The sequence below is a fragment of the Xiphophorus hellerii genome, chromosome 10, assembly GCF_003331165.1.
Source record: "Xiphophorus hellerii strain 12219 chromosome 10, Xiphophorus_hellerii-4.1, whole genome shotgun sequence".
Lineage (NCBI taxonomy): Eukaryota > Metazoa > Chordata > Actinopteri > Cyprinodontiformes > Poeciliidae > Xiphophorus > Xiphophorus hellerii.
The window spans coordinates 14913477-14938589 of NC_045681.1; the positions used below are offsets into that span (position 1 = coordinate 14913477).

The 25113-nt window shown below is 39.0% G+C and overlaps 1 protein-coding gene across 2 annotated transcripts; it reads right to left on the bottom strand.

The window, feature by feature from the left end:
• Positions 1-927: 927 nt before the first annotated feature.
• Positions 928-23979, bottom strand: LOC116727129 (vesicle-fusing ATPase-like). Of its 2 annotated transcripts, none has more exons than XM_032574324.1 (22): positions 23870-23979; positions 21526-21611; positions 20675-20771; positions 20099-20138; positions 18388-18554; positions 18170-18280; positions 17924-17999; positions 16743-16898; positions 14093-14292; positions 12205-12370; positions 11952-12026; positions 11049-11236; positions 10437-10532; positions 9615-9771; positions 9400-9533; positions 8984-9050; positions 8812-8891; positions 7245-7379; positions 5764-5877; positions 3215-3270; positions 2984-3031; positions 928-1376 (listed from the first exon to the last, which is right to left on the bottom strand). In XM_032574324.1, the coding sequence occupies exons 1-21, from the start codon at positions 23879-23881 to the stop codon at positions 3007-3009; spliced, it is 2238 nt and encodes a 745-aa protein (XP_032430215.1). In that variant the 5' UTR covers positions 23882-23979; the 3' UTR covers positions 928-1376; positions 2984-3006. The 2 variants fall into 2 exon arrangements, with proteins under 2 accessions (XP_032430215.1, XP_032430214.1); XM_032574323.1 differs by having other exon boundaries at positions 2984-3044.
• Between the last annotated feature and the right edge of the window lie 1134 nt (positions 23980-25113).

Sequence of the window (25113 nt, forward strand, 5' to 3'; positions counted from 1 at the left end):
TTTTTGTGCTGATAGTTAAATAAACATTGCACATACAGTGTTGCATCCATCCGTCCACCCATTCCATTCATCTAGCCTTCTTCATGGCATTTGGTTTTGTATCTGAACAATTTGGAAATATCTAAAATTTGTATGCAATCTTTGATACTTTAAACACAGACAATGATTCAAATACTGACTGAGAACTCTAGAGGTTAGAAAAGTGTGGGACGTTTACTTGGAAAATGCGTTGGAACCCTGGATTTTATTGATTTACATCTAATTTGCTGTTCTTCATTTATTGAGGTCCATTCTCACTAGAGCTCACAATTCTTAAAACTGAGCCACAGGCGACGAAACAACACGTTCCTCAGTTCTAATAAAACTAGAAGAAATGTAAGCAGCATCACTCACAGCACTACAAGGCTTTGAAACTTTTCTCTTTGTTACAACTAATTCTGCATTCTTACTAAGCCTGTAATTGTCTTCCAGCAGTTAAAGTAACCACTTATATTAAAGTGGTTACTGTCACAGCTATTAAGGCAGAAGCTTTGACAGTTTGCTGGTCTAGACCACAGATGGGTGAAAACACAAAACAAAGAAGGGAAGACGACCCCCCAACAAGATGCTGCCCTGAGCAGTTGCCCATATCAGAAAGCACCACCAGTATGAGCTACATTATGTAAGGGCGTCACACAAAATGTTCTTTAAAAGTAAAATTTATGAAAATGAAGAACTTTAAAGAGTTTGAATAATTTTCAAGGTTTTGCACAAACAATGCTGCGCAGAAGTGAGAGAAATAATAGTCAAAGTTAAAAACAAAAACAAACCTCTAAATATCTAAACATTACAAGAAAGTCTGGATGACCAGAACAGAGAAATGAGGCACGATTCTTAAATGTTGCACACAGTCTAAAGATTGATGAGCATTAATTAACAAAACCAGAGTGTCTTGCAAGCAACAGAATTTATTCATATAATAAAAAGATCAGATAGAAGCGAGTGCACAACTTGAACACCAAGTCGTGTCATGGAATGATTAGGCTACAAATCCGTGCATTGAAATAAAACTGTCTCATAATTAGTGTTTGTGCACATGTTGCTATAGACGTGCCTCAGTTGCGCTGACTCTTTAACGTAAATGAGTAAAAATCCCTAAGCAGCTCTGGCGACAAGGATGGCAGCTTTAGTCATCAGTAAATCCAAAACGCAAGTATCCCATATACACACTTCTAGTCTCATTTCCCATCTTGGCACAGTTTTGAAGTGAAGTCGGTGTCCTGGTCGGTGGCTGCTGCTGACATCTGCACTGGAGGGAACTTCACAGGGACGAGAAGGAAGGATCCAGATTGATGCTTCCCCCTGCCAGCCTCTTTCAGGCCTCCGCTTCTCAGTCGCTGAGCGAAGAAAAAACCCCCAAAACAAACAAATATAAGTGAGAAGAGATTGGCAGGGAAAAAAAAGAAAAAAAGGAGGACTTGCCGCCACAGGGGAACAGCTGTCTAGTCGGCTTATTTTTAGGAACGCTGTTTATGCCGACTATACCATAAGTCTCTGAGGCTGCGATGAGAAGTAAAACTCCTGCAGGAGGCGGAGAAGTTTTTTCTTGTAGTCTTCACACCGTGGGCAGCCAAGCTTCACAGGATGGATGTTAAAAGGCGCCGTTAAGGGTGTGGTACTTAACTTTTGGAAACTTTGAGTTTTGTTTCGTTTCGAATTTCAGTCAGAAGTTCAAATGCTCTCATTACAGGCAAAAAAGTAAATTTGGATCACATTTACAGGCTCAAAATTACACATACATGATGAAGAGCAGATACTTAAATCCACTGTAGAAAAAGACAAATCTTCCCTTCTTATCTTCTAACAATCGGACTACACGTCAGTTACCTTGATTACTTGTTAGGATAGTGATGGTGTTATGTTTTAGATGTTATTTTAATACTTCAAGATTACTTTGTGATTGTGAATATCCAGATATAAGTAGACCCTGCCTGACTGTATGAAGTAGGCCAAGCAAACTCAAAAGAAAGACATTATACTCCAACCTATTTTTTTTTTAAAGTATTAAAAACATTAGAATCAAAGTCACTGTCATATGTCTGAACATTAATCACCAGCTTAGGTAAGTATTGATGATTTAACAATAAGTAATAGAAGACTGAGGAAAAAAATAGCAACCATTTGAGAGACATGAGGCCAGAAACACACCCTGATCAAAATGAGTGGAAATGTGATCCTAATGATCTTCATGACTTCTGTGGACTGATGAGAAAAAAGTGGAACCTTCTAAAAGGTGTCACTGTTACATCTGACAAAATTGGCATCATTTCAAAGAAGGATGTTGTATTAAAAATTCAAACGTGGTAGTAGCTTTGCTTCTTCGGGATGCCTTGCTGTCCGGCCATGAGTTCACGGCAGGATTAAAAATGAGTGGTTAAGTGATTAAAATTGATCAATAAATAGTAGACACAAAGGTTTTAGAGTGACCTAGTCAAAGTCCAGCCTTAAATCAGGCCATAATCAGGCTGGTAATGCCCAAGAAGGCTTCAATGTGACTGAATTAAAAGAACTCTGCGAAGAAAAGTTGATTCAAACTTCTCAACGAGGACGCAAAACACCCATTAGCTATGAGAAATGCTTTACGGCACCTGCTGCTAGGTTTAATGGACAATTACTTTTCCACATTTCAGGTTGGCTTGGCTGGCTCTTTTCCTTTCATAAATGAAAATCTTGTTTTTCATTTACTCAGGTTGTCTTTGTCTAAAAGACGCTTGGTGATCCAAAACATTTCAAAAGAGAAGAAATCTGGAGAGAGGGTGGGGAGGATATCTCACGAATCAGGGTTGATATTAAACTTTTCCACCGTACCGAACAAGCCCTGCAGTTTCCAATTTCATTTGCATGAGGAGTGTTAATGAAGCCAATGGTCGTTGTTAATCTGGTTTGCCGCTACATGTGCTCATCTCCATGTAATCTCCCTTTAATCCAGGCTCTGCAGTCTTACCAATGAAGGATGACTCTTCCTCACTATGTTCCTTCAGATTCCAACCAGCTTAGAGCCAAGGCTGCAGAAAAAAAAAGATAGCAGAGAGAGAACATGTGTATTATTAATCTCACTTCATATACTGATCGAAATGTATACATCTGGCTCTTCCCTGTCTCGGTCAACAGTGACAGATGTGTGCGAGTGTAGTGAGAGTGTTCAGTGTCACAGAAACAGGAAGAGGATACTTACCCTCCTTCATCCCTCAGTAGACTCAGGAACTTACTGACTCTGTAATCAGGGTCCATCTGCAAGAGAGAAACGTCTTAGAAACTATGTTTCACTTTTGCTAAAACTGGAACACCTTGTTTTACATCAAACTGTGAAGAAAAAAAAAGGGCCGAGGGGGAGAAGAAGCGGATTCAACCTCTGTGAAGCACGGGAGCAACGAAAGGGAAACCGGGAATGTGAAGACAAGTGACGCCACACGCCTGTTCGCAGCATGTCTCGGCGAACACAGGTTCATATTTCTTCAGGCGCAGAACAGGGAGGGTGTAAAACATGGCTGCAACAGTGCATACCACAGCTCTTACACATCGCATCCAGGCTAGACGAACAGACACAAAGTTAGGAGATGATGCTGCAGGAGACGTTCTGTCGGGCTACACAAGCAGCAAAATAAGGTGCAGTGCCTCGCAAAGGCATTTATATCAGTTAAACCTCGGACATTTAGTCACGTTACAACCACAAACTTTGATTTGTTTCATCTGGAGCGATGCAAAGTGGTGCATTGTTGTAAAGCGGAAGGAAAACAATGCATACATTTAAAATCGGTTAACAACTAGAAATTTGACATGCATGTGTATTCCTGAGTCGGTACTTTCTACAGTCCTGTTCTGCTGTCATTATTGATTTGATTTAGCTTGGGACTTTCACAAGGCCATTCTAGAACATTAACATTCTTTGATCTAAAAACCATCCTATTGCATTTCCGACCGTGTATTTAGGGTTGTTGTCCTGTTACAAGTGAACTTCTGCCCAAGTCCCAAGTCAGTTGCAGCATCTCTCAGACTTTCTTGTAGTATTGTCCTGAATTTAGCTCCATCAAATACGAGAGGCTTCCTTAGCATTTTGCATGGAGGGCAGAAAGTTACCTCTAGTCTCATTTGAGGCTCAAGTGTCGTAGGTCACTTTCTACGACATGCTCGCTATGGACTTCCATTGGTGCTTTTCCATAAAGAGCAGCTTTGTGGTTTCAATGTCTAGAAGTTTTTCTTCCATCTGAAATGGGAATATATGCAGCTCTTCCAGAGTTAATATTGACCGCTTAGAGAATAAATTGCATACTTCACAATGATGGATTACTTTGTGTCCATCACACAAAATCCCAACAAAATAAATGTGTTTTTGGTGGCAATGAGACTAAATAAAAATAAAAAAACAAAAAACACTACATCAAAACAAAAAAAAAATATTTGTTTAGGGTTTTTCCTTTATCTCATTTAAAAAAATTAAAACCATATCGAATCTTATTGTATCTATCAAAGGGAAACCAATAAAATAAAGAATTGGAAACCAAATTTTGATACATCTGGTATCAGTGCAAATTCCTATATGGAAAAAAATTCTGACAGCGAATAATCAAGTTTGTTCAACTTTACTAACACACTAGGTGCAGAGTTGAAGTTGGGCAAGTCGATACAGTTGAGGGGTTAAAATTGAAGCGCTGGAGGACGCAGGATAGCCTTTCCAATCAATCAGTCATGTTGGATTTTATATTCAGAGCACAAATTTGAAACTGGCAGTGTGGTCTGAGCTGAATCAACCCATCCCTCCGTGTTCCTCCACATCTGGCTGACACTCAGCTCTCGACGGAGTGTTTGTTGTCAGTCGGGGACAAAAACCTGTCATCCGCAAGCTGGAATGAAAACCGTGTGGCTTCGCTGATGATTTGTCGAGCAGAGCGCTCCAGTACGGCTCCAGTTCACGAGCAGTTCTCCCAGCTGCTGGGACGCAGTTCGGTTCACGGTTACGAAACCATGTTCTGAATGTGAGGGCTTCCACGAAAAGGAACTGTTTTACAGACGTTGTGAATTAAATCTTTGCTATAGAGCAAAATGAGGAAGGATCAGTCATTGTTGGAGCCAACACAAAGCTATAAAAGCAGTGATATACAGCACTCTCTGCACTTATTAGCATCCCTGGTGCAGATGTGCAAAAAGCCTTAAAAATAAATTGATTTGGTTTCACAGCAACGTGACCTCATATGGAAAAGATTCGTTTCTCAAAGTAGATTTTTTTTTGTCTCTTCAAACAATTAATTATTGAAAATATAACTAAAAATAAAAGACATTTACACAAATAATATAAAATGTGGATTTTCATTAGTGTATTGAAACTTTAAATAACAATCCAACAGTCCCTCGAGTAAAAAATTAGGTGACATAAAAATCAATTTTGCTTTCAAAAAAAAAAAGATAATAATAATAATAATAACTTGCTACAAATTGCAAAAACCTTTGTTCAAGTGAAGAATGTTGCATCTCTCAAGTCCTGTATCAGGTCCTTAAGGGATTTCTTTTCTGTTAAAGTGAGAATATTCACATACTGTTCATCGGGTGGAAATGCAGCTTAATAATAATAATGAAAAAAATTTAATTGAAGCACCTCCAGAAATCCTGGAGAGCTACTGAGCCAGCGTGCTTTCAAATACTACAACAATCCTTAAGGAGCTCTATGAAGTTATTCCAGTTCAACAGTCAAGTGTTATGTTGAATAATAACTAATATTGTTATCTATACCTGTGCGGCCATTTCAATCAGCATGAGCAGCTTCTTTATGCCAATCCACAAGCTTTTGTCCTTCACTGCTTTAGCTATGCTGAGTCGTTCTTTCTCCTGGAAAGACCCCAACAGCTGAGGGGAGCAGAGAGAAGAGATACAAGTTGAACATAACCACATAAAATATGAAAATAGCTCAGATATGATACAAAACATACAGTAATAAGTAAATATATTGAGATCCCTCTCAATTTCAGTTTCGCAAAGTAGTTACTTCCGTGAAGTGAAACTAATAGATGATTGAGTTTTTAATTAATCTCGAGGATTATGAAAACTCACAATTCAAGTTATCATAGAATCAGATCAATAAAGATCAACAAAAATAATCTTAAAACAAGAAATATTAAGTCCGTGTTATTTCCTACATCATGGGTCAGCAGCTTTTACAATCCAAAGAGACATTTTATCCTCACTTCTGCTCAATAAAATCATCTCATGTGCCCAAATCTGCACTTATTTAATTAACGTGTCTTTTTCTATTTAATAAAAACACACTTTAGAAAATGGGTGGGTTTTGTGATTAAATTGAAGGATCAAAATTTGTATTTTGGGGTATTATTAAAATAATACAAATACAAACATTTAATGCATTTTGCTGAATTTCAAGTTGATGGAAAAGTAATGGGGGAAAAAGCACTTTTCAAAAGTGAAAAACATTTTCCTTCATTTTTGACAATTTGTTGTGGCATTTGTTGCATAAAAATACACATGGAAAACCAGCTAAAATTAGCAATTTTTTAGATAAATACTTTTATTCATTTATATTTAAAAACTCTGTCAAAGAGCCACTCTCGAAAGCTTAAATGTGGCTTCTGAGCCTCAGTCTGCAGACACAGTGTTTTTATTAAATTGAATTATGAAAATAATTTTACTTTTCAATGAAATTCAAATGTATTCAAATTCAATAAAATAGAAGATGCACTACCAGACATAAGGGCTTGAAAACTTCAGACAGTGTGTTATTAATCTACATAATGTGTTTCACTGGGTGAATTGTGTTACTGGAAATATGAATAAATTAACTTTTCAATTACATTCTTTTTTTGATATTATACAAATTTAGCAATTTATATGACTGATTTTTATGCTAGGTTAATTTTAAGATGCAAGGACAATAAAGGAATAAAACAAAAGTTATATATTTTTCCATTTCACTGAATGAAATAAGTATTTGACCCTGACATGTCCAGGATTCTGGATAATCAGCAAAAATGCTATTAGTTTTACATCCTGTTTTTCTTGGGGATTAAGCACTTCTTTCCCTCACTGATGTAAAATCTATGTTCAATTTTGTCTCTCATGTATTTGTGATTGAGATTCTCTCTCTGAAAATTAGACTGAATCATTTTCACTACCGAATCCCTACGAGAAATAGAGAGAATGCATAATATCAGGAACATGTAATTAATTATCCTGCTCAATTTGAGTCGTGCATGTTTTACCTCCAGGGCCTGTACGAGCTGCTCTCCCCTGGAAATACTGGGAATGTGGATGGTGGTGCTGAAAGCGTCCAACATCTCCATTTCCTGGAGCACGTCTCTGCGACTCGTAGTGCCGATGATCAGCAGCTTACGTCCCTGAAAGGGAGGAGACACGTGCTTCATTCCTTTTTTTGTTTATCACCAATTTACTCCCTGATTCTTCTCTCCAGAGATTCAAACTTGATTATAAACCAGAATGCTCACATATAGAAAGAAAGGAGGAAATGGAATAGCACATGTTGTAGACATGGATGTAAGTTTTGTGGATTTTCTGTTCAATTGAAAAGACTTGAATCCCGTTACAAAAACCAAAACCCTGCGTGTTCAAGCTGCATTACAAGCAGATGACCATTTACTTATATCTTGCACCTTTTTTGCACATTGTAAAGAACACAATCAATAAAATGATGCTCAATTACACCGTCACATAAAATCAAAAAATAACATGTAATTAACAGATATAAACATCTGTTTTTCCTTATGAGGAAGTCTGAATGCAGACTTTAAAAAAAATAAATAGACATATTATAGAAAATAAAATATACATTAAAAACTCTCAAAATTTCTTAAAATTGCCCAATAATTTACAAAAATCTGAGAAAAAATAAAGGTAACCAGGTGCATTAAACGTCATTTTAGACAATTCTGTGCTGTTTATTTAAACATAAGGCCAGGAAAACTCCTTACGAGCCGTTTTCTGCTTCATTTCATTTTAGGTTTTTCTGCAGACTTTAAAATAATAAATCGATTATGCGATTCGCCGTCGGCCCTGCTGAAGGATGGCATTTAGCGGGGTCTCAGTCGCAACAAGAGCATACGGAACAGAAACTAATAGCAGAATAGAGTAGAAAACAACAGCACAGAGGGCAAACATGAGCAAAAAAAAAAAAAAGAAGACAAAAGAGAAGAACTGCAGCTCCACTAAGCCGACGAGCTGGAGGACAACCAGGAGCAGACAACGGAGGAAGGAGAAGCAGAGGAGTGGCGAGCAGACAGGGGGATTATAGCTGCCCGCTCCCCCCCATGGCGTGGGGGGTTGTGATGCTGCATGCAGATGAGGTGCCACACAGGCGGCAGCTCTGCCAGGTCCTGGATCTCTCACAGAGCCCATTCTCCTCCGTGTCCCCCTGGCCTCCCCCGGCCCCAGGCACCCCGCTGGGCTCAGCGCTTTACAACCCCGGAGGAGCTCTGCACCCAGGCATTCAGCGCCCGGCCCCGCGCCACTTCTCAAGCAGCCATATAGTGGGTTATACCCTCATTTACAAACACAACAACAAACTACAACCAAAGAAGCTATGAGAAATTGGTCTGTATCGCCACCATTCACTCTGAGCACAACGGACCCGGAGCAAAACATTTGCTAATAACCTCACACAGTTGCTCACACATGCCAGTCGCAGCCAAGGACCTCCATCAATTCCTCATAAGACCTTGTGTAGGCATCCATAAGATCTGCTGCCCTCTTTCTGCTGCCTAAGGTCTAACAGCATGAGGAGGAGATAAATAACACAACTAAAACTGCTAGTACCTTTGGAGGTGGTTTCTTGAGGAGAACCAGCAGAGCTTGTAGCACTAAGTTGGAGAAACGAGGACCAATCGGTACATAATCTGGAAAAAAAATAATGAATTTTAACCTGAGTATGATTGACAGGATAACATACAGTACATCTACACTGATTTCTATGAAACAAGGTTCTTACCCAACAGGCGCTCAATGTCATCAACTACCACACAGCTCAGCTGTGATTTGTAAGCATCTTCAAATATCTATTAAAAAACAGAAACCAATTAAGCATTAAATCTAAAATGAAACTGAAAAAATAACTTTGGATGAGTTTATTCTAGATTTAAATTCCTTTAATTGTTTTCAGTAAAAAACGCTTTTCCCCAATTCAAGGTTATTAGGTCCATATTACATCAGTAGTTAACAGAAAAACTTGGATCTATACTTTCATCCACAAGAACTGCATTTCAACAAGTCCCTTTAAAATGTGTGGTTTTTAAAAAAACAAAAAAACAAAAAAAACAATGGTTTTTAATTCTAATATCTCCTGTGAGTTAGAGTTTAAAAAATTATGTATATTTAAACTTTTCAGTAGCTGAAAATGAAGCGTACCTTTTTAATTGCTTGACACTTGGCGATCTCAGAGTGTCCGATCATCTTGTCGGGTGAACAGATCTTGATAAAAGGGAACTGGGAGTCTTCAGCAATCTTAGCTGCCAGAGCTGTTTTCCCGCTGTTAGGTGGGCCTGAGAGGGAAACATGGAAAGTTTAGTTGGAAAAATAATGTTTTTCTTCCTGTGGGTTTGAACACATTAATGTTGATCTACCTTCCAGGAGCACAGAGACCAGCGGCGTACGATCACTGTTCTTCGTCTGCTGGACCAGCAGCTCTCCATCCTCCAGGGCTGCTGAAACTGGATCACCCCACCGGATTATACCGTTCATGATGTAACTGGCGTAGTCCTCCTGGTTGGTTCCATACGCCTGAAAATATTATTGTACCATGTTATACATAACGAAAAATTTGTTAAATGTTGTTGGTACAACTAACACAATTTAAAATGCTTTTAAACTTTTACACAAGTTGGAGTTGCAATAATTCATACTAATATTACTCAAAAGCTGGAAAACTGACCAGATAGCTATTCACTTCAACAGGCAAATAGTCATCTATCCAAAGTAATAGACAAATAGGATACTAGCTCCACAAGCAGCTTGCTAAGCAAACTTCCAGACAGATATCTGATCTACTAGTCAGCTAGCTGCTACATAGCTGTCCTGGCCAGGTATGCAAAAATAGTATGTACTGTACATTACAATAGAGAGAAGTACTAATAGTGATATTTTAAATATATACATAATTAAAAAGGAGGATATATAAGTATAGAGAAAACTAGAATATGACACACTTAGGATGTATATAAAAAAGCATGTGCTCATTCTGACTACCAATGTATATTAATAATTTTACTACAATATAGCACATGATTTTCTGCAGAGCCAAAATAAAGAGCTCCACGGTCTCCTACTGTTGGTAAGGCAGAAAAGGGAATGATTATACATGATGGAAACCAGTTTGATTGGTGACTTCCTGTCCCTATTTGACTCCATCAGGACAGAAACAAACAGAGATGCACACACAAACTTACCGGTTTGATATCGTTATTTAGTGAGGCCATGAAATCCAGTCTGCTGACCTGCAGCTTCTCTGCCGTCTGAATGTCAACCTCCACTGTGCTGCTGGCCTGCAACAGCGCAAAAAAAATAAGTACATTCCTAACTGATACAATTCAATGTCCCCCTGGTAAATACCGCCTTTACGTGAAATACGGCACATTTAGATTGCTCAACGTGCCATGAGACAGCATTCCCCCCGTAGCAAAAAGGTCAGACAAGGAGAGGGAGGGGAGAATAATTGCTTAGAGGAGTGAAGAAAAGCGTCAGAGCCATCAGAGATCTGTACACCCCTTGTCCGTCACTTATCATCACCCTCTAATATCTGCTGCTCTCTGAGTGTATAGGCCTGTGGGGGCAGAACACTTAACAGATGAGAACTTTTCCTTATCTGTGTGCAGCAGTGAGCTGTGTAGATTTGAGCCAGTGCACCTGATAAAACGCTTAAGTCCGAACATAATAAACACCTGCACTGCACCTGGATTCATATAGTATTTACTTCTTGTAAGATGTACAGTATTTTTTTTTCTTTTTTCAGTTTTTACAATGCACATATCGAAAAAGCCCTAAAATAAGGAAAATCTGACCTTGATGTGTCTGTTCATGGCGGTGGACTGTGCGGCCCGGACCAGTCCCTCCAACTCAGCACCGCTGTAGTTTTTAGTTTCCACAGCAAGCTCCTTAATGTCCACATCAGTGGCCAGCAGGTTGTATTGACGCATCTTTGTTGTGTGGATGTTTAGGATCTGAATGCGACCATTTTCGTCTGGTAACCCTGGAGAAAGAAAAAGTTGGAGAATGATTTTAGTAAGTGAGTAGTTATTAAGTTGAAAAGCTATTCTAAACACCCCAACTGCTATGCACTATGAAAGTAATCTTGTACTGTGGCAATAATATGAGCAGAATTAAGTTCCTACTATCATTCTGACCATTTTCATCCCCATTGGATACAGCATACTCATTCTAATTGAGCACTCTAGACATAATCTCTCCCTTTGGAGTAAGTTTGATATTTGTTGAAACTGTTTCTAATTATAATTTAAGATATTTAAGTAATGTTCATTTAGTTTGCAAGAATAAGCTTTGACTAATAAGGACAAAGAAATGAGAAAAAATGGGCTTTTTGCATAACATTCTGGCTACCAACAGCTGAGGGATTTCACTGCTTTGTTTTAGTCTGGGCTTCACTTCATTTGTTAATGTCTGGATTCAATAAATAAATTATAAAGCGTGTCTGTAACAATAACAGGTAAAAAAAATTGTTTAATTAACACAAAATTTAAGAAAACATTCTTAAGGAGCAAGAGAGCAAGAGACCGCCCACCTGACTGTTTACTTTAGTTTAGACAGGAATGTTGGACCAATTAATAGTTTTTTTTTTTTGCTGTTATCATTAATACAATATAAATCCACATTGCGGCCTGTGAGAGACGCTGCTTGAAATAAACAGTGGAGTGAAGCCTTGTCTGTGTGTGTTCTTCATTTCTTACCAATCTCCATCTTCACCTCCAGTCTTCCCGGCCTCAGCAAGGCCTCATCTATCAGGTCGGGCCTGTTGGTCATACCTGAGGGAGACGGGAGATGGCGAGATAGCAGGAGAGGAAGGGAAACACGGGAAGAGGATGAATGACACACAGGAGATAGAGTGCAGGTGCTCAGCTAGAACACTGCACAGCCTGTTGAGTGTGAAGAGTTTATGTTGCATAAACCCGGAGAGAAAGTGAGAGTGATGGGGCTTTTCACCTATGACCAAGATGTTGTTTAGCTGCTCCACTCCATCTATCTTGGAAAGCAGCTGGTTGACCACTGTGTCGTGGACGCCGGTGCTGCCCGCCATGCTGCCGCGCTGCTTGCAGATGGCGTCGATCTCGTCGAAGATGATGATGTGGAGGCCGCTGTTGGCTCCGAGCTGCGGAGCCAGGCAGGAGAGGAGGAAGATTAACGCGCAGACCGTAAATAAGCCGTCTGCTGTTATCTTAAAACATCTGCACCTACAAGCACGGAGGTCCCTCTTCGCCTCTTAATGCCAAACACACTTTGTCAGAATGATCAAGCTTACAAACCTTCCAGTTCCCTAAGGGTATTACCTGTGTTTAGTGTTTTGTTTTATTCTGTGTGATAAAAAAACTGCACATAAAATCCAGAACAATCACTTGCTTTTGAATGTTTCTTAATGAATAAGTAGGGTCCACGTTTGTCAGTATAAATCCAGCTGGTGTGGGAAGGACTTAAGGGAGAAAATTTGTCAACAACACACCATCTGGTGGTGGCAGTATCATGATATTGGGATGTTCTTCTTCTCTAGAGAAATGGAAACAGCTCGGAGTTGATAGGAAGGTTTATAGAGCTGAATAAAGGGCCATCCTGGAGGAAAACCTGGTGATGGTTGGAAAAGACTTGATACTGGGGTGGAGGTTCATCTTTTAGCAGAATTAAACGGCAACTGCTACAAAGGAGTTGTTTTAGATCAGAGCATTTTTATGTCTTAGAATGACCCAATCAAAGTACAGACCTGCAGCCAACTGAGAATGTTTATCGGGACTTGAAAACTGTTTTCCATCCAATCCGACTGAGCTTGACGCATTTTAGAAAGAAGTAGGCCTGAATAGAAATGTATGTCTTACATTTTAAATTCTTAACTGTAAGGGTTTTAAAAACAAAACTCTTAGTTTTCCTTCCATTTAGCAATATAAAGCAGTACTTTGTTCTGATCTACCAATATATACCACAGATGTTTTTCTTTGAAACATGATGTAAACAATTTTGAAAGGCACAACAATCATCTTAATAATAACTGATCAAAGTGTCTCTTTAAGGATTGCCCTTTATTTAGCTCCCCTTACCATTCCCATCAACTCAGACCAGCTCACCTGTCCGTGCCGAAGAAAACAAATGCTCACAGCATGATGTCTTAATGTCTGTCTGGTGTGTTGGGTCATTGTCTTTCCACTTTGCAATTGTGACCCGTCACACTAAAAATGTGTGGTTGTAATGTGACGAAATGGAAAAAAAGATCTAATGGGTATGAACGCTCGAGCAAAGCACTGCTTTTATACATCTCCACGTTTATCTAATTTGAGCCAAATCCTGGCCGTCCACAGACAAACAGATGGAATAAATGAGCCAGCAGCAGGGTGGGGGGTTATCCCTCCATCTACGGGCCTGTCAACCCTGACGTAGCATTTAAGGCAGGTGTGGGGCTGCGCATGTTACACACTGGATCCTCTGTGTGTGCGTGTGTAGGGGTGTGTTTGCGTATGGAGGCCTAATAAGGGGTCAAGGAGAACCCAGCGCTATCATTAAGTGGTGCAGAGTGACGCTCGTGTCACTGATCGCTGCTGGGCTTTAAGCAGAACTTCACAGCTACGTCGGGCTAAAGGGCAGATCTCTCCACTTGTGAAGATATTAGTTATTGTTTTTTTATTATTATTTTAAAGAGGTATGAGACTTCTGATGTCTCAATGAAGGGTTCGGGAATGTTTGGACATTAATAACAAAATAAATGGCTAATAAAACAGGGCAAGATCCTTCTGCAACACCGGAAAGCTTTTTTTTTTTTTTTGCTTTGAATAAAACTGTCTCCATGAAAGTGACTTTCTGAAAAAAAGGGAACAGCGTATTCTCCTCTTACCCTCTTCTGCTCGTCTTCTGCATCTGCGAACAGCTTCCTGATGTTAGCTTCAGACTCTCCGACGTACTTGTTGAGGATCTCTGGGCCGTTGACGATCTTCGGCTCCCGGGCTTTCAGCATCTTGCCGATCTGACGGGCCATGAGGGTTTTACCGCAGCCCGGAGGGCCGTACAGCAGGATTCCCTTCACGTGTTTGCAGCCTGGAGGCAGAAACACGCGCAGTGCGAGAAGAAGGGTTCATTTCAACACAGAGGACTTGCTTTAACAAAACGTACATATTCAAAGAAATATAAAAACCTCACATAAGGGATGAAACACACAATACAAGAAAAAAAAACACATAAAAAGCATTTTGTGGTTTATGAGATCAGCCGATATGAAGTAATGAGTAAAAAAGTGAATTGTTTCCATTTTTTAAACATAAAATCTGAAAGGTGTGGCATGCATATGTATTCAGTCCCTCTTTTTCATATTCAACTGTCTTAATTAGAATAACTGAGTCTCAGCTAAGTCTAACACTGATCAGACAAGAGATCAAGCAGTAGCGATCTATTAATTGTGAGCTCTAAAATTCTGTCTCTTATCAAAGTCTGGCAAGAAAATAAGTCATTGTTGGGAGAAAGTGATTTTTTTACTTCTTTCCCAATAAATAATTTTTAAAAATTTAATTTAAGAATTTAAAAACAAAACAAAAGACAAGTCAGGGATAAACCGATTAATAATTGGATAGCAAAAGACGATTAATAGGATTTTTGTTTTTTTACCAAATTTGAACCGAGTGAAGCTAAAACTACGCCACTTGAGGACTTCTGGGTAGAACACATTTGCAGACAAAGAAAGTTTTGTCATCTTAAATGCAAAATGTGTATATTTTTTGTTCAGTTTTGACTGAATAACTGCAAACATCTTATTTTTGAGTCAACTAATTGACTACTAAATCAGTTGACAATTATTTCAACAATCAATATACCACGACTAATTCAATTAATCGCTCCACCGGCACAAACTTCTGATCAATAACTTCATTTTTATATATTTATGGGGTTTTTTTTCCCCCTCTAAAGTTCAAGTGTGTCTGGATGAGATGAACTCTCCACGGGATTTTGCTCAAAGTCTGAATCTTTTCATGGCCTTTTGCACCTGCCTAATGACATTTAGCCCAGACTAATTGAGCAACCCCAGATAACCATCTGAGATGCCATTTGGTTGTGCTGAGGGAAAAGCAGCCGGGCTGACAGGTGGGACGGGGGCAGAGCGCGGCGGGGAAAAGTGATGTGCTTGTCTCTGTGGTTTTCGGAGACAAAGCTCTGAAGTTTCTGTCCGTCTGTCTCGCCTCTCCGGGAGCAAAGGGGAGACAAGGTGAAACTTTCAGACTTTTAGCAGGAACGCCTCCCTGTCAGCACCTGCAGCCCCCTGCTCCACATGCCTACCAATTAAAAGTTTACCCTTAGCGGGAAGCTCTATCAGGGCACGCCATCTCATTACGATGGCAGGCCAGCTGCCGGCAGCCAAAGGGCAGCTCCTGCACACAACCACCCAGCTAAAGGTCATCCTGCCACCACTGCCCCACCGCAGGGTGGGTACAGGTCTCTCTGGCTACACTCTTTAAGCATGGAGCGCATTTTTTAAAATCATAGGTGCAAACAATAGGTTTTCATAAGACTTCTGGGTGTAAAAGTGAGACTCACAGTGCGGGGTTGATCAAATGCAGAAGGTCTGGGGGTCTGAGTCACAAACAGGTCCAACTCATGGCTTTCATTAGAGCGAGCTGCTGTCCTTTAGAGTGAATCATCATGTAACCTGACAGCTGTCAGAGACTTATTAATGAGTGTGTGCAGAAGTTTCTGTCAGGGCTGTTTAGTCAGCGGTCTGCGGTGCCCATAAAAGGACACAGGCTTGGCTGTTTGATTAACGCCGATTGCTGATTCAAGAACATTTTTATAAGAAATTATCTTGCTTTCATGTTGAGATTCATATAACAACTGAAAACTTATAGCACCTTCTAAAATTTTGCACTCATAGAAGTTGAATAATAGTCTTGAACATAAACGTATTTTATATTTTCTTGGAACATTTCAAACTGGACCTTCAAAAACACTAAGATAAGAACCTGAGAACACTACCTCAGTTAAGCAGGGTGGTGGTGGCATTGTGCTGTGAGATTCTGCTTCAGTTTAACATGACTACGGACTGGAGCTCCTGCCAACCAAGAACCGGGTCCAAAATGAACACAGTTAAGTTTGACTGAAATTTGCAGAAACTCCCACATGGACAAGCCACAATTGTCAAGCATTGTGGGGTAGCATCATGTTGTGGAGCTGCTTTAATTTTTGACCAGTTTTGACCCTAAATTAATTCACAGCAAAGGCTTAGGCTAAATTCATTACAGTTTTATATTGTTGAATTATTCCAACCAAGAAAAAGGAAAGGTTAAATAAACAATTAAAAACCCCAAATTACCGTTAAGGAATATATTTGTAGAAGGCTGAGGTAGAACTAGCATGATGAGGACAATGTAAGATAATTTTCTAGTGACACAGAAAAATAATCTTGTTTTCAGCACAAGGAACACATGAGCAGGAACAGACAAATAAGAGAAGGAAGAACTGACAAAAAAATGCAAAAGGGGGCGGTGAGGAGGGGCACTTACCCATCTGTTCAACAATGTCTGGAGGGAAGACTCGTGAGGCGAAGGCTCTGCGAAAGATGTCAGAAAACTCCTTGTCAAGGCCTCCAATCCCCATCTTCTCAAAGTTCCAGTCGGGGCTGATGATGGACTGCCGAGCATCTCGGGTTTTAGATTTTCCTTCGGGGTGAAGTGAGCACAAGACACTAAATGCACGACCGGCAAGCTGAAACATGACAATCACAGAACATTTCCAACCAACCTGAACATGCAACGGGGCCATCTTTCATTTTTTTCTCTTTTCTAACATATGCCCAATGGATACAGAAAGTCAGAACTACAAAAGCAGAAGACGACGCATTCGTTTTCCTGCGAGTTTATAAACTTTATTGTGTCCAATCTGTTTAATCATTAATAAATGCAAACAGTGTGTGAGGTGCTTCTGTTTATTGCTATATTGCCTAACAAATGTGAAGGCAAACCTTCCTATGTGGGTGTTGTGCACCCCCTGGTGGAGCGAATGTCAGTTACTTTAGATGGAATAAAATAAAATAATTTTCCAGGGTTATCTTAGCATTTATATGTGCATTTGAAAAAGTTAAAATACAATTCAAAAGTTTATTTCAATAATTAAGTTTTAAAAAGTAAAGCTAATATGATGTGCATTCAATATTCTGGGAAATATTTCAGGTGTTTCTTTCTGTTCATTTTGATTATTGAAAAAATGCAGTCAATGAAAACCCAGTGTGTCATGAAATAAAAATATTACATAAAATTAAAGTGGATTTTAAATACAAAAGTGTTAGGCTATGGACAACACATAGTTGTTCTTTAATAATGAACAAAAGCTCATTATTAAAGAGGCTGATTGCATAAAGAAAGCAGTGACAAAGTTTGGGAGTTATCAAACCAGGGCGTGGCTTTTCAAATTGAACTCAGCTTTCCTGAAAATGTTGTTAGTCACAGTTAGTTTATGATTTGAACAGAAAAGCTATTACCCTGTCATACATGGCCAGGAGGGCTTGGATAGTTTTTCTCCAATTAAATGAAAACAACATGTAAAAACATGAATTTACCCAGTTTGTCTTTGTCTGATATTACAATTTATGAGAAGATCTGAAACATTTAAGCGAAGCAGAGGAGCTAAAAACGAAGAAATCTGTGGAGGAGGAATGCGCGGCACTGTAACATGCAAAAACACTCACCAATCAAAACAACAGCTGAGCTTTCCGATTTCTCGAAAATCACTTGACTGTTTGTCAGCAACAAACCGACCTTCATCTGAGGAAAACAGAAACAGAAAACAATAATCCTGGTTTGGGGACACAGTTACACAGATCTCACAGAAATGTTGAGCAACAAAAACCCACAGCTTTAACTTGGAAATAAAGAGCTTCAGTTGACTCGAGACGGTATGAAAGCTGCTGGATGAGAAGAACATTTGCAGATACCTTCTTTCCTGAAGCGTCAGATGTCTTTTCTCCTCTCAGGATGCTGGTATCCATGGCTTCGATATCTTTCACCACCAGATTGAAGAGCTTTTCGGAATAACTAAATACCAGCTTAACAAGGGAAACAAGAAGAAAAAGGTTTATTTCTGTAAAAAAAAAAAAAAAAACTGCAGCCATTGTGTAGACCTAATATTTAACCCTGTAAAGATCCAAAACACCTGCTGGTTGATGGAGAATGCCTGGTTGTAGAAGCGTTGCAGGAACTCGCTTGCCATCTTGTCAGTATCATACGGGTTACTGTCAATGTACTTCTTCTGGAGGAAGTCAATTTCCACAGTCATGTTGCTTATGCACCCTTTGGACTTATCAAACTTGTAGTTTGTTACTGTGGAAGGGAAAAAACAAGGATAAAAGCTTTAGGTTTTAAACAAAAGACTCTTTATCCCTTTAACTTCACAGAAAATGCTAGACTAAGGTAGCCATCATGTGATAATAGCTTTGTTGTTAATTTTGATGATATTCTAATTAACTGCAACGTGGTAGCCTGGATACATAGTGAATTGTGGCTATTAAAACTGATGAGGCAAAGTTCACTACCAAAATGCTTGCCAATGACATTTAGTTTCAAACCATGCTGCTGAGAAACACACACACACACAAGTGTTATCCTAGTTAAGCAGGAGATTCTGATTCAAATCCCATCCCTCATACAACTATGTCATCTTGTATGATATTGATCCTGAACTACAAAGAACACAAAGCGTTTCTTGAGTCTCTTAAGATGACGTCAAAACCGCTGAAAGCATGATGAAGCTTATTCTTTTCCTCAAGACGGTGAATGAACCAGTGGGCCAGCCCCCTTTTATTCTTCGCCTGATAATAGTATGCGTCAGTCCAAGCATCACTTTGGCCTCGGAGAGTTTCGGCAAAATATTCATCAAAGAAGAGGCTACCTCCGTCTCTGGAAGCTGGTCAGCCTCTGAGACAAATGTTCACCAACACCACCCACATCTACTGTCATACTGTCTGTCCTTCCTGCAGGCTAACTAATATTCTATGCGGTCTCTATGTCACTTAAGAAAAGCTGAACTCCTCTCTCTCTCTCCCCCTTTTATGTTTGGAAATCAGCATTAAATGACCCACCAGATGTCAGTTGGACGGTTTCTGTCAGATTAAAGTCAAGCGCCTTTAACGTCAGTTGCATGTAAGCCGTTTGAAGTCCTTAAAGTCTGCAGCTGGAGGCTAATTAACACATGACAAATTAATGTCACCGAACACAAAAAGGTTGGATGGGATTCCTGGGTGAGACGTGCAAGGAACACCTCAGCCAGAGAGATGGTGACTACTGAATTTCATCCAGGAGTCAGTTTTATGACAGTGAGATGAAATATCAAACATATGGAGACGCACAACAACCCCGAACAGATGTCAAAGCTAGTTTTTGAATGAATAAAGCTGGATAAAAATAACCTGCTAGATTAAAAATGTACAAACTATTATAACACAACCACTGGTTGAGGATTGGTCAAATGTCCAGTCAGAATAATACTCAAAGCTTGTGAACGGCTGCAGAAAGAAATGTCAAGAAGCAAATTGTCCAGAAACATTTAAGTAAATATTTGCGAGGCTCTTTGCTTTAGGCCCCATTTAGATTCGATAGTTAAATCCCAAATAACAAATAACTACTTATTTTTATTCCAAAAATCCTTCCTACTTTCACTTGAGTTTTTCAAAAGTTATTACAAACACTCAGATAATTTCAATTACTTGTTAAACATCGCTTTGTTTCTAGTAGAATATGAATTTTAGCTATGTTTATGACATGGCTCAAAAAACATGTTATTTCAGTTTAGTTTTGATCCTTCACTGCCCTCTAGTGGTCAAGAACGAAGTTCTAAATCTAAATGATTTTTAATTCTTAAGGCTCACCTCTGAAGTCATCTCCAAGAGTGATTTCCGCCCATTTTCTCTGTAGGGAAAAGAGGAAGTGCTTGAATTAGTTAAGGGTCATTTATTTGTTATGATGGAAATAGAATAAATTAAACATGCACAGGATTGCCAATTAAGCTATTTCTAGCAGGAAAAAAGATGACTACAGCATGTTTCAGAGTGCAACATTCCTCTGGAACTGGTCTTATTTAACAGCATTTTTATTAACAGCTTCCACCAGGTAGAACTTGAGCAAATCGGTAATTGCGAGGTGGTAAAATAAGACCGTCGTGAGGATGTTACACTAGTACCTGAGTCCTGTTGCTGCCAGTGTTTTAGACAGAGGAAGAGCGGGCAGCGAAAAAGAGGAAAAAAGCAGGAACAGACAGATTGAGACAAAGAGGCTCAAGCAAGACAATTCACACCATACGATTTATTGTCTTTTGAACAAATTCAAAAACTGTTTTTTTAAGTCAAACTTTAGGACATTCTTTGCACGTTTTCTGCAGGGTTAACTGTAAAGATCAGGCACAGTCAGGCAGCATGTAGTTGAGGGAGTAAACATGTGACCCGTACCTGTGGCAGGCTGAAAGCGATGGAGCCGACGCTCACTTCATTATATCTCTTAATGGTAAACACAAACTCCTGTCTGTTATTGGACACGGCCACATGTCTGCAGGCACAACACAAACAACAACAATAATCAGTTGAAGGGGTTAAAAAACAAAGACAAGTGGGGTTTTTTAACTGAACCTATTCAGGTAAAAAAATAAAAATAAAACTGGAATATCATCCAAAAGATTTTATTTTTATTTCGGTAATTTCACTTAAAAAGATCAAATCAAATGTTGTCACTGTCTGCTGGGCAACCTTTAAGTCAACCACTCACCGTATCATGAGAAACTTTATTTTAACTGGAAGCCACAATAATCGACATTAATAGAGACAAATAAATAAATATATCAGTCTATGTGTAATGCCTTTACCCAAGGACTTTTCATTTTTGATGGCTAAAATCGAGACGTTAAAAGAGATTTAAGGCATTATCCTCGTTCCTGTCAGATGTGGGATTATTCCTTTAAACCTTCAAGTAAAAATCAAATCAAGTTATTTTAGAATCAGCCTGTGAAGTATCGATAAAAAGCAAACAGGTTGGTGTAAAGTGTAGCAACATGGCATTGCCCATCGTCTGTACAAACATGAGATTATTTCAAATATGTCAAACCTATCGTAATTATTCAATCTGCCCCCTCTCTCTGTCGTCAGCTGATTAGTAGGGTTTAGATCTAAAGTCAACACACTCATCTCCTCTGGCATGTTTCATAAAGTTACACTCAACACTGTTTACACTGTTTATCCCTAAATGGATTTTGTGCCGGGTGAAGAAGTTAACCAACTGTGATGCATCGGAAAAAAATCCCACTTACTCTTCCATGTTTGGCTCCTTTTCATTGATCACGATGCAGTTGGTCAGGGAGAGGTCGTCCGTAGGGCACCTCACTGCCTTCATGGTCTGAAAGAAAGACAGAAATAACCACAACTTACTCATATTTCCATTGAGAATTTAATATTACTTTTAAAAGATTTAGCCAAGAAATCTAAATGCCAAACATTTAGTCAGGAAAGACTTTCTTTTATGTTCAACAAATCAAAAAGCACCATGATGCTGTTGTTTTCTTTCTTTTTTGTGGCATGGTAAAGAGCTGCTCAGCATTTTTAAACTAGTTGCATCAACGTACCGATTAGCTACTTCATAGCAAGAATCCATACAACCTAGAATGTACTTTAATAGTCAAATGAGAATTTGTAAGAAATCATTGGTAATATTTATATGTATATATATATATATATATATATATACATTGCCGTTGTGATAGATGTAGCAATACCAAGCGACTACAACATCAGGAAAAAGGAGCACGAGAAACTAGAGAAATACCAGGGCCTCAGGGAGGAACTGGAGAGGGCCTGGAAGGTGAAGACCACAGTGGTGCCTGTGGTCATCGGGGCCCTCGGGGCAGTCACCCCCAAACTGGACCAATGGCTACAACAGATCCCAGGAACAACATCAGACATCTCAGTCCAGAAATGTGCAATCCTTGGCACAGCCAAGATACTGCGCAGAACCCTCAAGCTCCCAGGCCTCTGGTAGAGGACCCGAGCTCAGAGGATAAGAACCACCCGCGGTGGGTGAGAAGGGAATTTTTTATATTAGATCCTTGCAAGTGGCAAGGTAGACATGCTTTCAAAGAAGTGCTTGGTAATTATTAAAATGCACATTATTTTTCACATAGACTGAACAATGTTTAGTCTTCCCCACAGCCCAGCTCTATATCCGCTAGTTATACCAATCCCACTTACTCTTCACGTAAGTGGGAGAAACAATAGTTTCTCCACTGTGCTGTGAAAAAAAATGTATCACTACAGATTTCCAGTTTTCGCACCTTTAAATGTTTTAGGTTGTCAAACAAATTTTAACGCCGTGCAAAGATAGCAAGCTCTGTGAAAATCAGTTTTCCAGCGATTGTTTGATTTATTAATCCCGGCCAAATGTTTCTGTGAGTAAAAGCAAAGAAATGGCAGTTGCGTCAACTGAGAGCAGCAAACTCCCCATGAGACTGTCACAATATCGTTTGGTAGAGGTCAAAGGTAAAGCTGCTGTCACTTCTGAGATTTGCAAAGATCCACATAGGCAAATGTTACGCTTAAAACTTGTCATGAGTAAATGCCAGGAGAGCAACCTTTTCTTCACAAAAAATGTCACATTTAGGAGTGGATGGTGTCTACTTTATGAACAAAAATTGTTCAAGGGTTATGAGAGATCCTCAAGAGGATTTAAGCAATTCCAATACAAAAATATGCTTTATCCAAACAATATTTCTTTACCAGACTTGAGTCATTTGTAATCGTTCACATATTTTCTAAATATTGTCTAGCTTCCTTGCTCCACTGTCCCTACAGCATCTTTCTGCCACCACCATGTTTCAATATAGAGATGCTATGGGTGCCTGGTAGGATGCTTCAAGCTTAATATTTTGTTTTTTGTAATCTAACTCCATTTAGGTTAACTCCAAAAACTCAATTTTGCAGTTAGGTTCTAACTCCCGACATCAGTTTTAGTTTTGTCTGTGGATCAAAAAGTTCAATTCTGGTCTCATCTGACTTGGAGCGTTTGCTTCCACATGCTTGCTGTGATCCTTAGTTTATGTTTAACTTTAAACAAGACTTCCTCAGCAGGTGTAAATGTATTTTGAAGTGTAAATGGTTGGATTGTCAAATTTAAATCTACTAACGAAATAATATGGAGAAAAATATTTAAAAAAATGTGTACTGAATAACATAAAAACATTTCAATTAAAACTTTCAGATTGAGATGAAGCACCCTTATGCAGCCATTAAACCCAGTGTCACTTCCTTCATTTTACCTTGTAAACACCGAGGCTACATTTACTATTCAGCAGCATTTACACGTCAAAGATAAACTTTTCTCGGAAATATTATCTTATTGGAAGATAAAGCAACTCTCTGGTGTTTGGTCATTTTAACCTATAAACCAATAGCAGAACCGACTATAAACAGCAGACCGGTCATAAGATTCTTCTTCCGGAACTTCTGAATGACAACGGATCCTGCTACTCTGGCTAATGCTGTGCAGGCTCATTTTACCTGTAACAAACTTCCCGTTCTAAAATAGTATGGTGTACTTTTATGTATTTCCCTTCGCTGTATATTGGTGTCGGAGTTTCAATAAACCTGTCAAAATAAACTCACCCGTGTCGCCATTTTTGTTGGACTTAACTGGGCATCAGAGTTCCGTAGACAAAAAAAAGACTACAGAAATAAATGCAAAACGTACAGAAATGCGTGACGTACCGGAGGCGGGATTAGAGTACGTGGCCTAACGTCACTAGGTACGTATATTACAGCCGACGGAAAGTCCGGGTCGTGTGTGAAGGTGGTCGCCATATTATGTGTGGCATTTTATTAACTGCAGATATTTTGAGTTAGTTTAAGGGGAATTAAAGTATACCCTATTGAACATTGGTTATCTTATTTTGAATTGTAGAATTTAAAAAAAACAAAAACATTGATTACCATAACTACTGCTAAAATGAATATATGCACTTTGCACAAAAAGGACATTTTTTTCTGAGACAAATTCTTTTTCCTCTTTCCTTTTTTTGCTCCATCATGGTTTAGAATGCAAACATTGTCATCAGGTTGCAAACAAATTGTTTGAAGAAGTGTTCATCCCACTTTAAACTTCCAAGCCACTTCAGAACTCTTTTCCTCTGGTTTTTTGATTTGGATGTGTGCTTTGGGTTGTAGCCAAGCTTAAAATTAACTTCATCTTTATCTTAAATTATTAGGAGAACCTAAATTTTTTAATTTCCTCCAGTTATGTCAAAAAAAATTAAAGAAAAATACCCAAAGCATGCCAGACTTTGGGGAATAGCTTTGCTACTGGATATAGGAATGCGTTTGTGCCAAATACAACTACACTGTATTGGTATTATGAGCAAAACGTTCAACCTTGGTTTTGTCAGACCAAAACACATTTTACCACTTGCTTTTGGGAGACCTCAAATCAAATGTTCCTTATTCTGAATTTAGCTGGGCTTAGATATTGTACTAAAGAAACCCCTTTCATATTACCAACCTATAATTGCCTAGAAATACAGTGCATTCTCACATGTAGTAGTCAATGGCTTGCAAAAAATTCCTGCAGCTCATTTAATATTGCATTCTGATACATCATCTTTATTTGAAGTCAGATTTTGTGTTTAATGCCTTCCAAGACTAATCAAGTACAGTGTTAGGCCTCTTGGCAGCATCCATGACTGTTTTTTTCAGTCTTCCCATCAACTTTGAGGGACATCCAATTCTTGGTAATGCTGCCACTGTTGTCCCACATTTTCTTTACTGGATGATTTTCTTCACTTTCTACCAACATAAGTCTGAAGATCTAACTAGGTAATTTTTAAAGAGAAGTTTGTTTTAATCAACTGAAGGCC

Excerpts from the sequence above, each read along its gene's own strand:
- LOC116727129 (XM_032574323.1), bottom strand. Across the intron at positions 18,000-18,169 it reads CTGACGCTTCAGGAAAGAAG|ATGAAGGTCGGTTTGTTGCT; the intron begins GTATCTGCAAAT and ends TGTTTTCCTCAG. Across the intron at positions 9,772-10,436 it reads TAAATAACGATATCAAACCG|GCGTATGGAACCAACCAGGA; the intron begins GTAAGTTTGTGT and ends TAATATTTTCAG.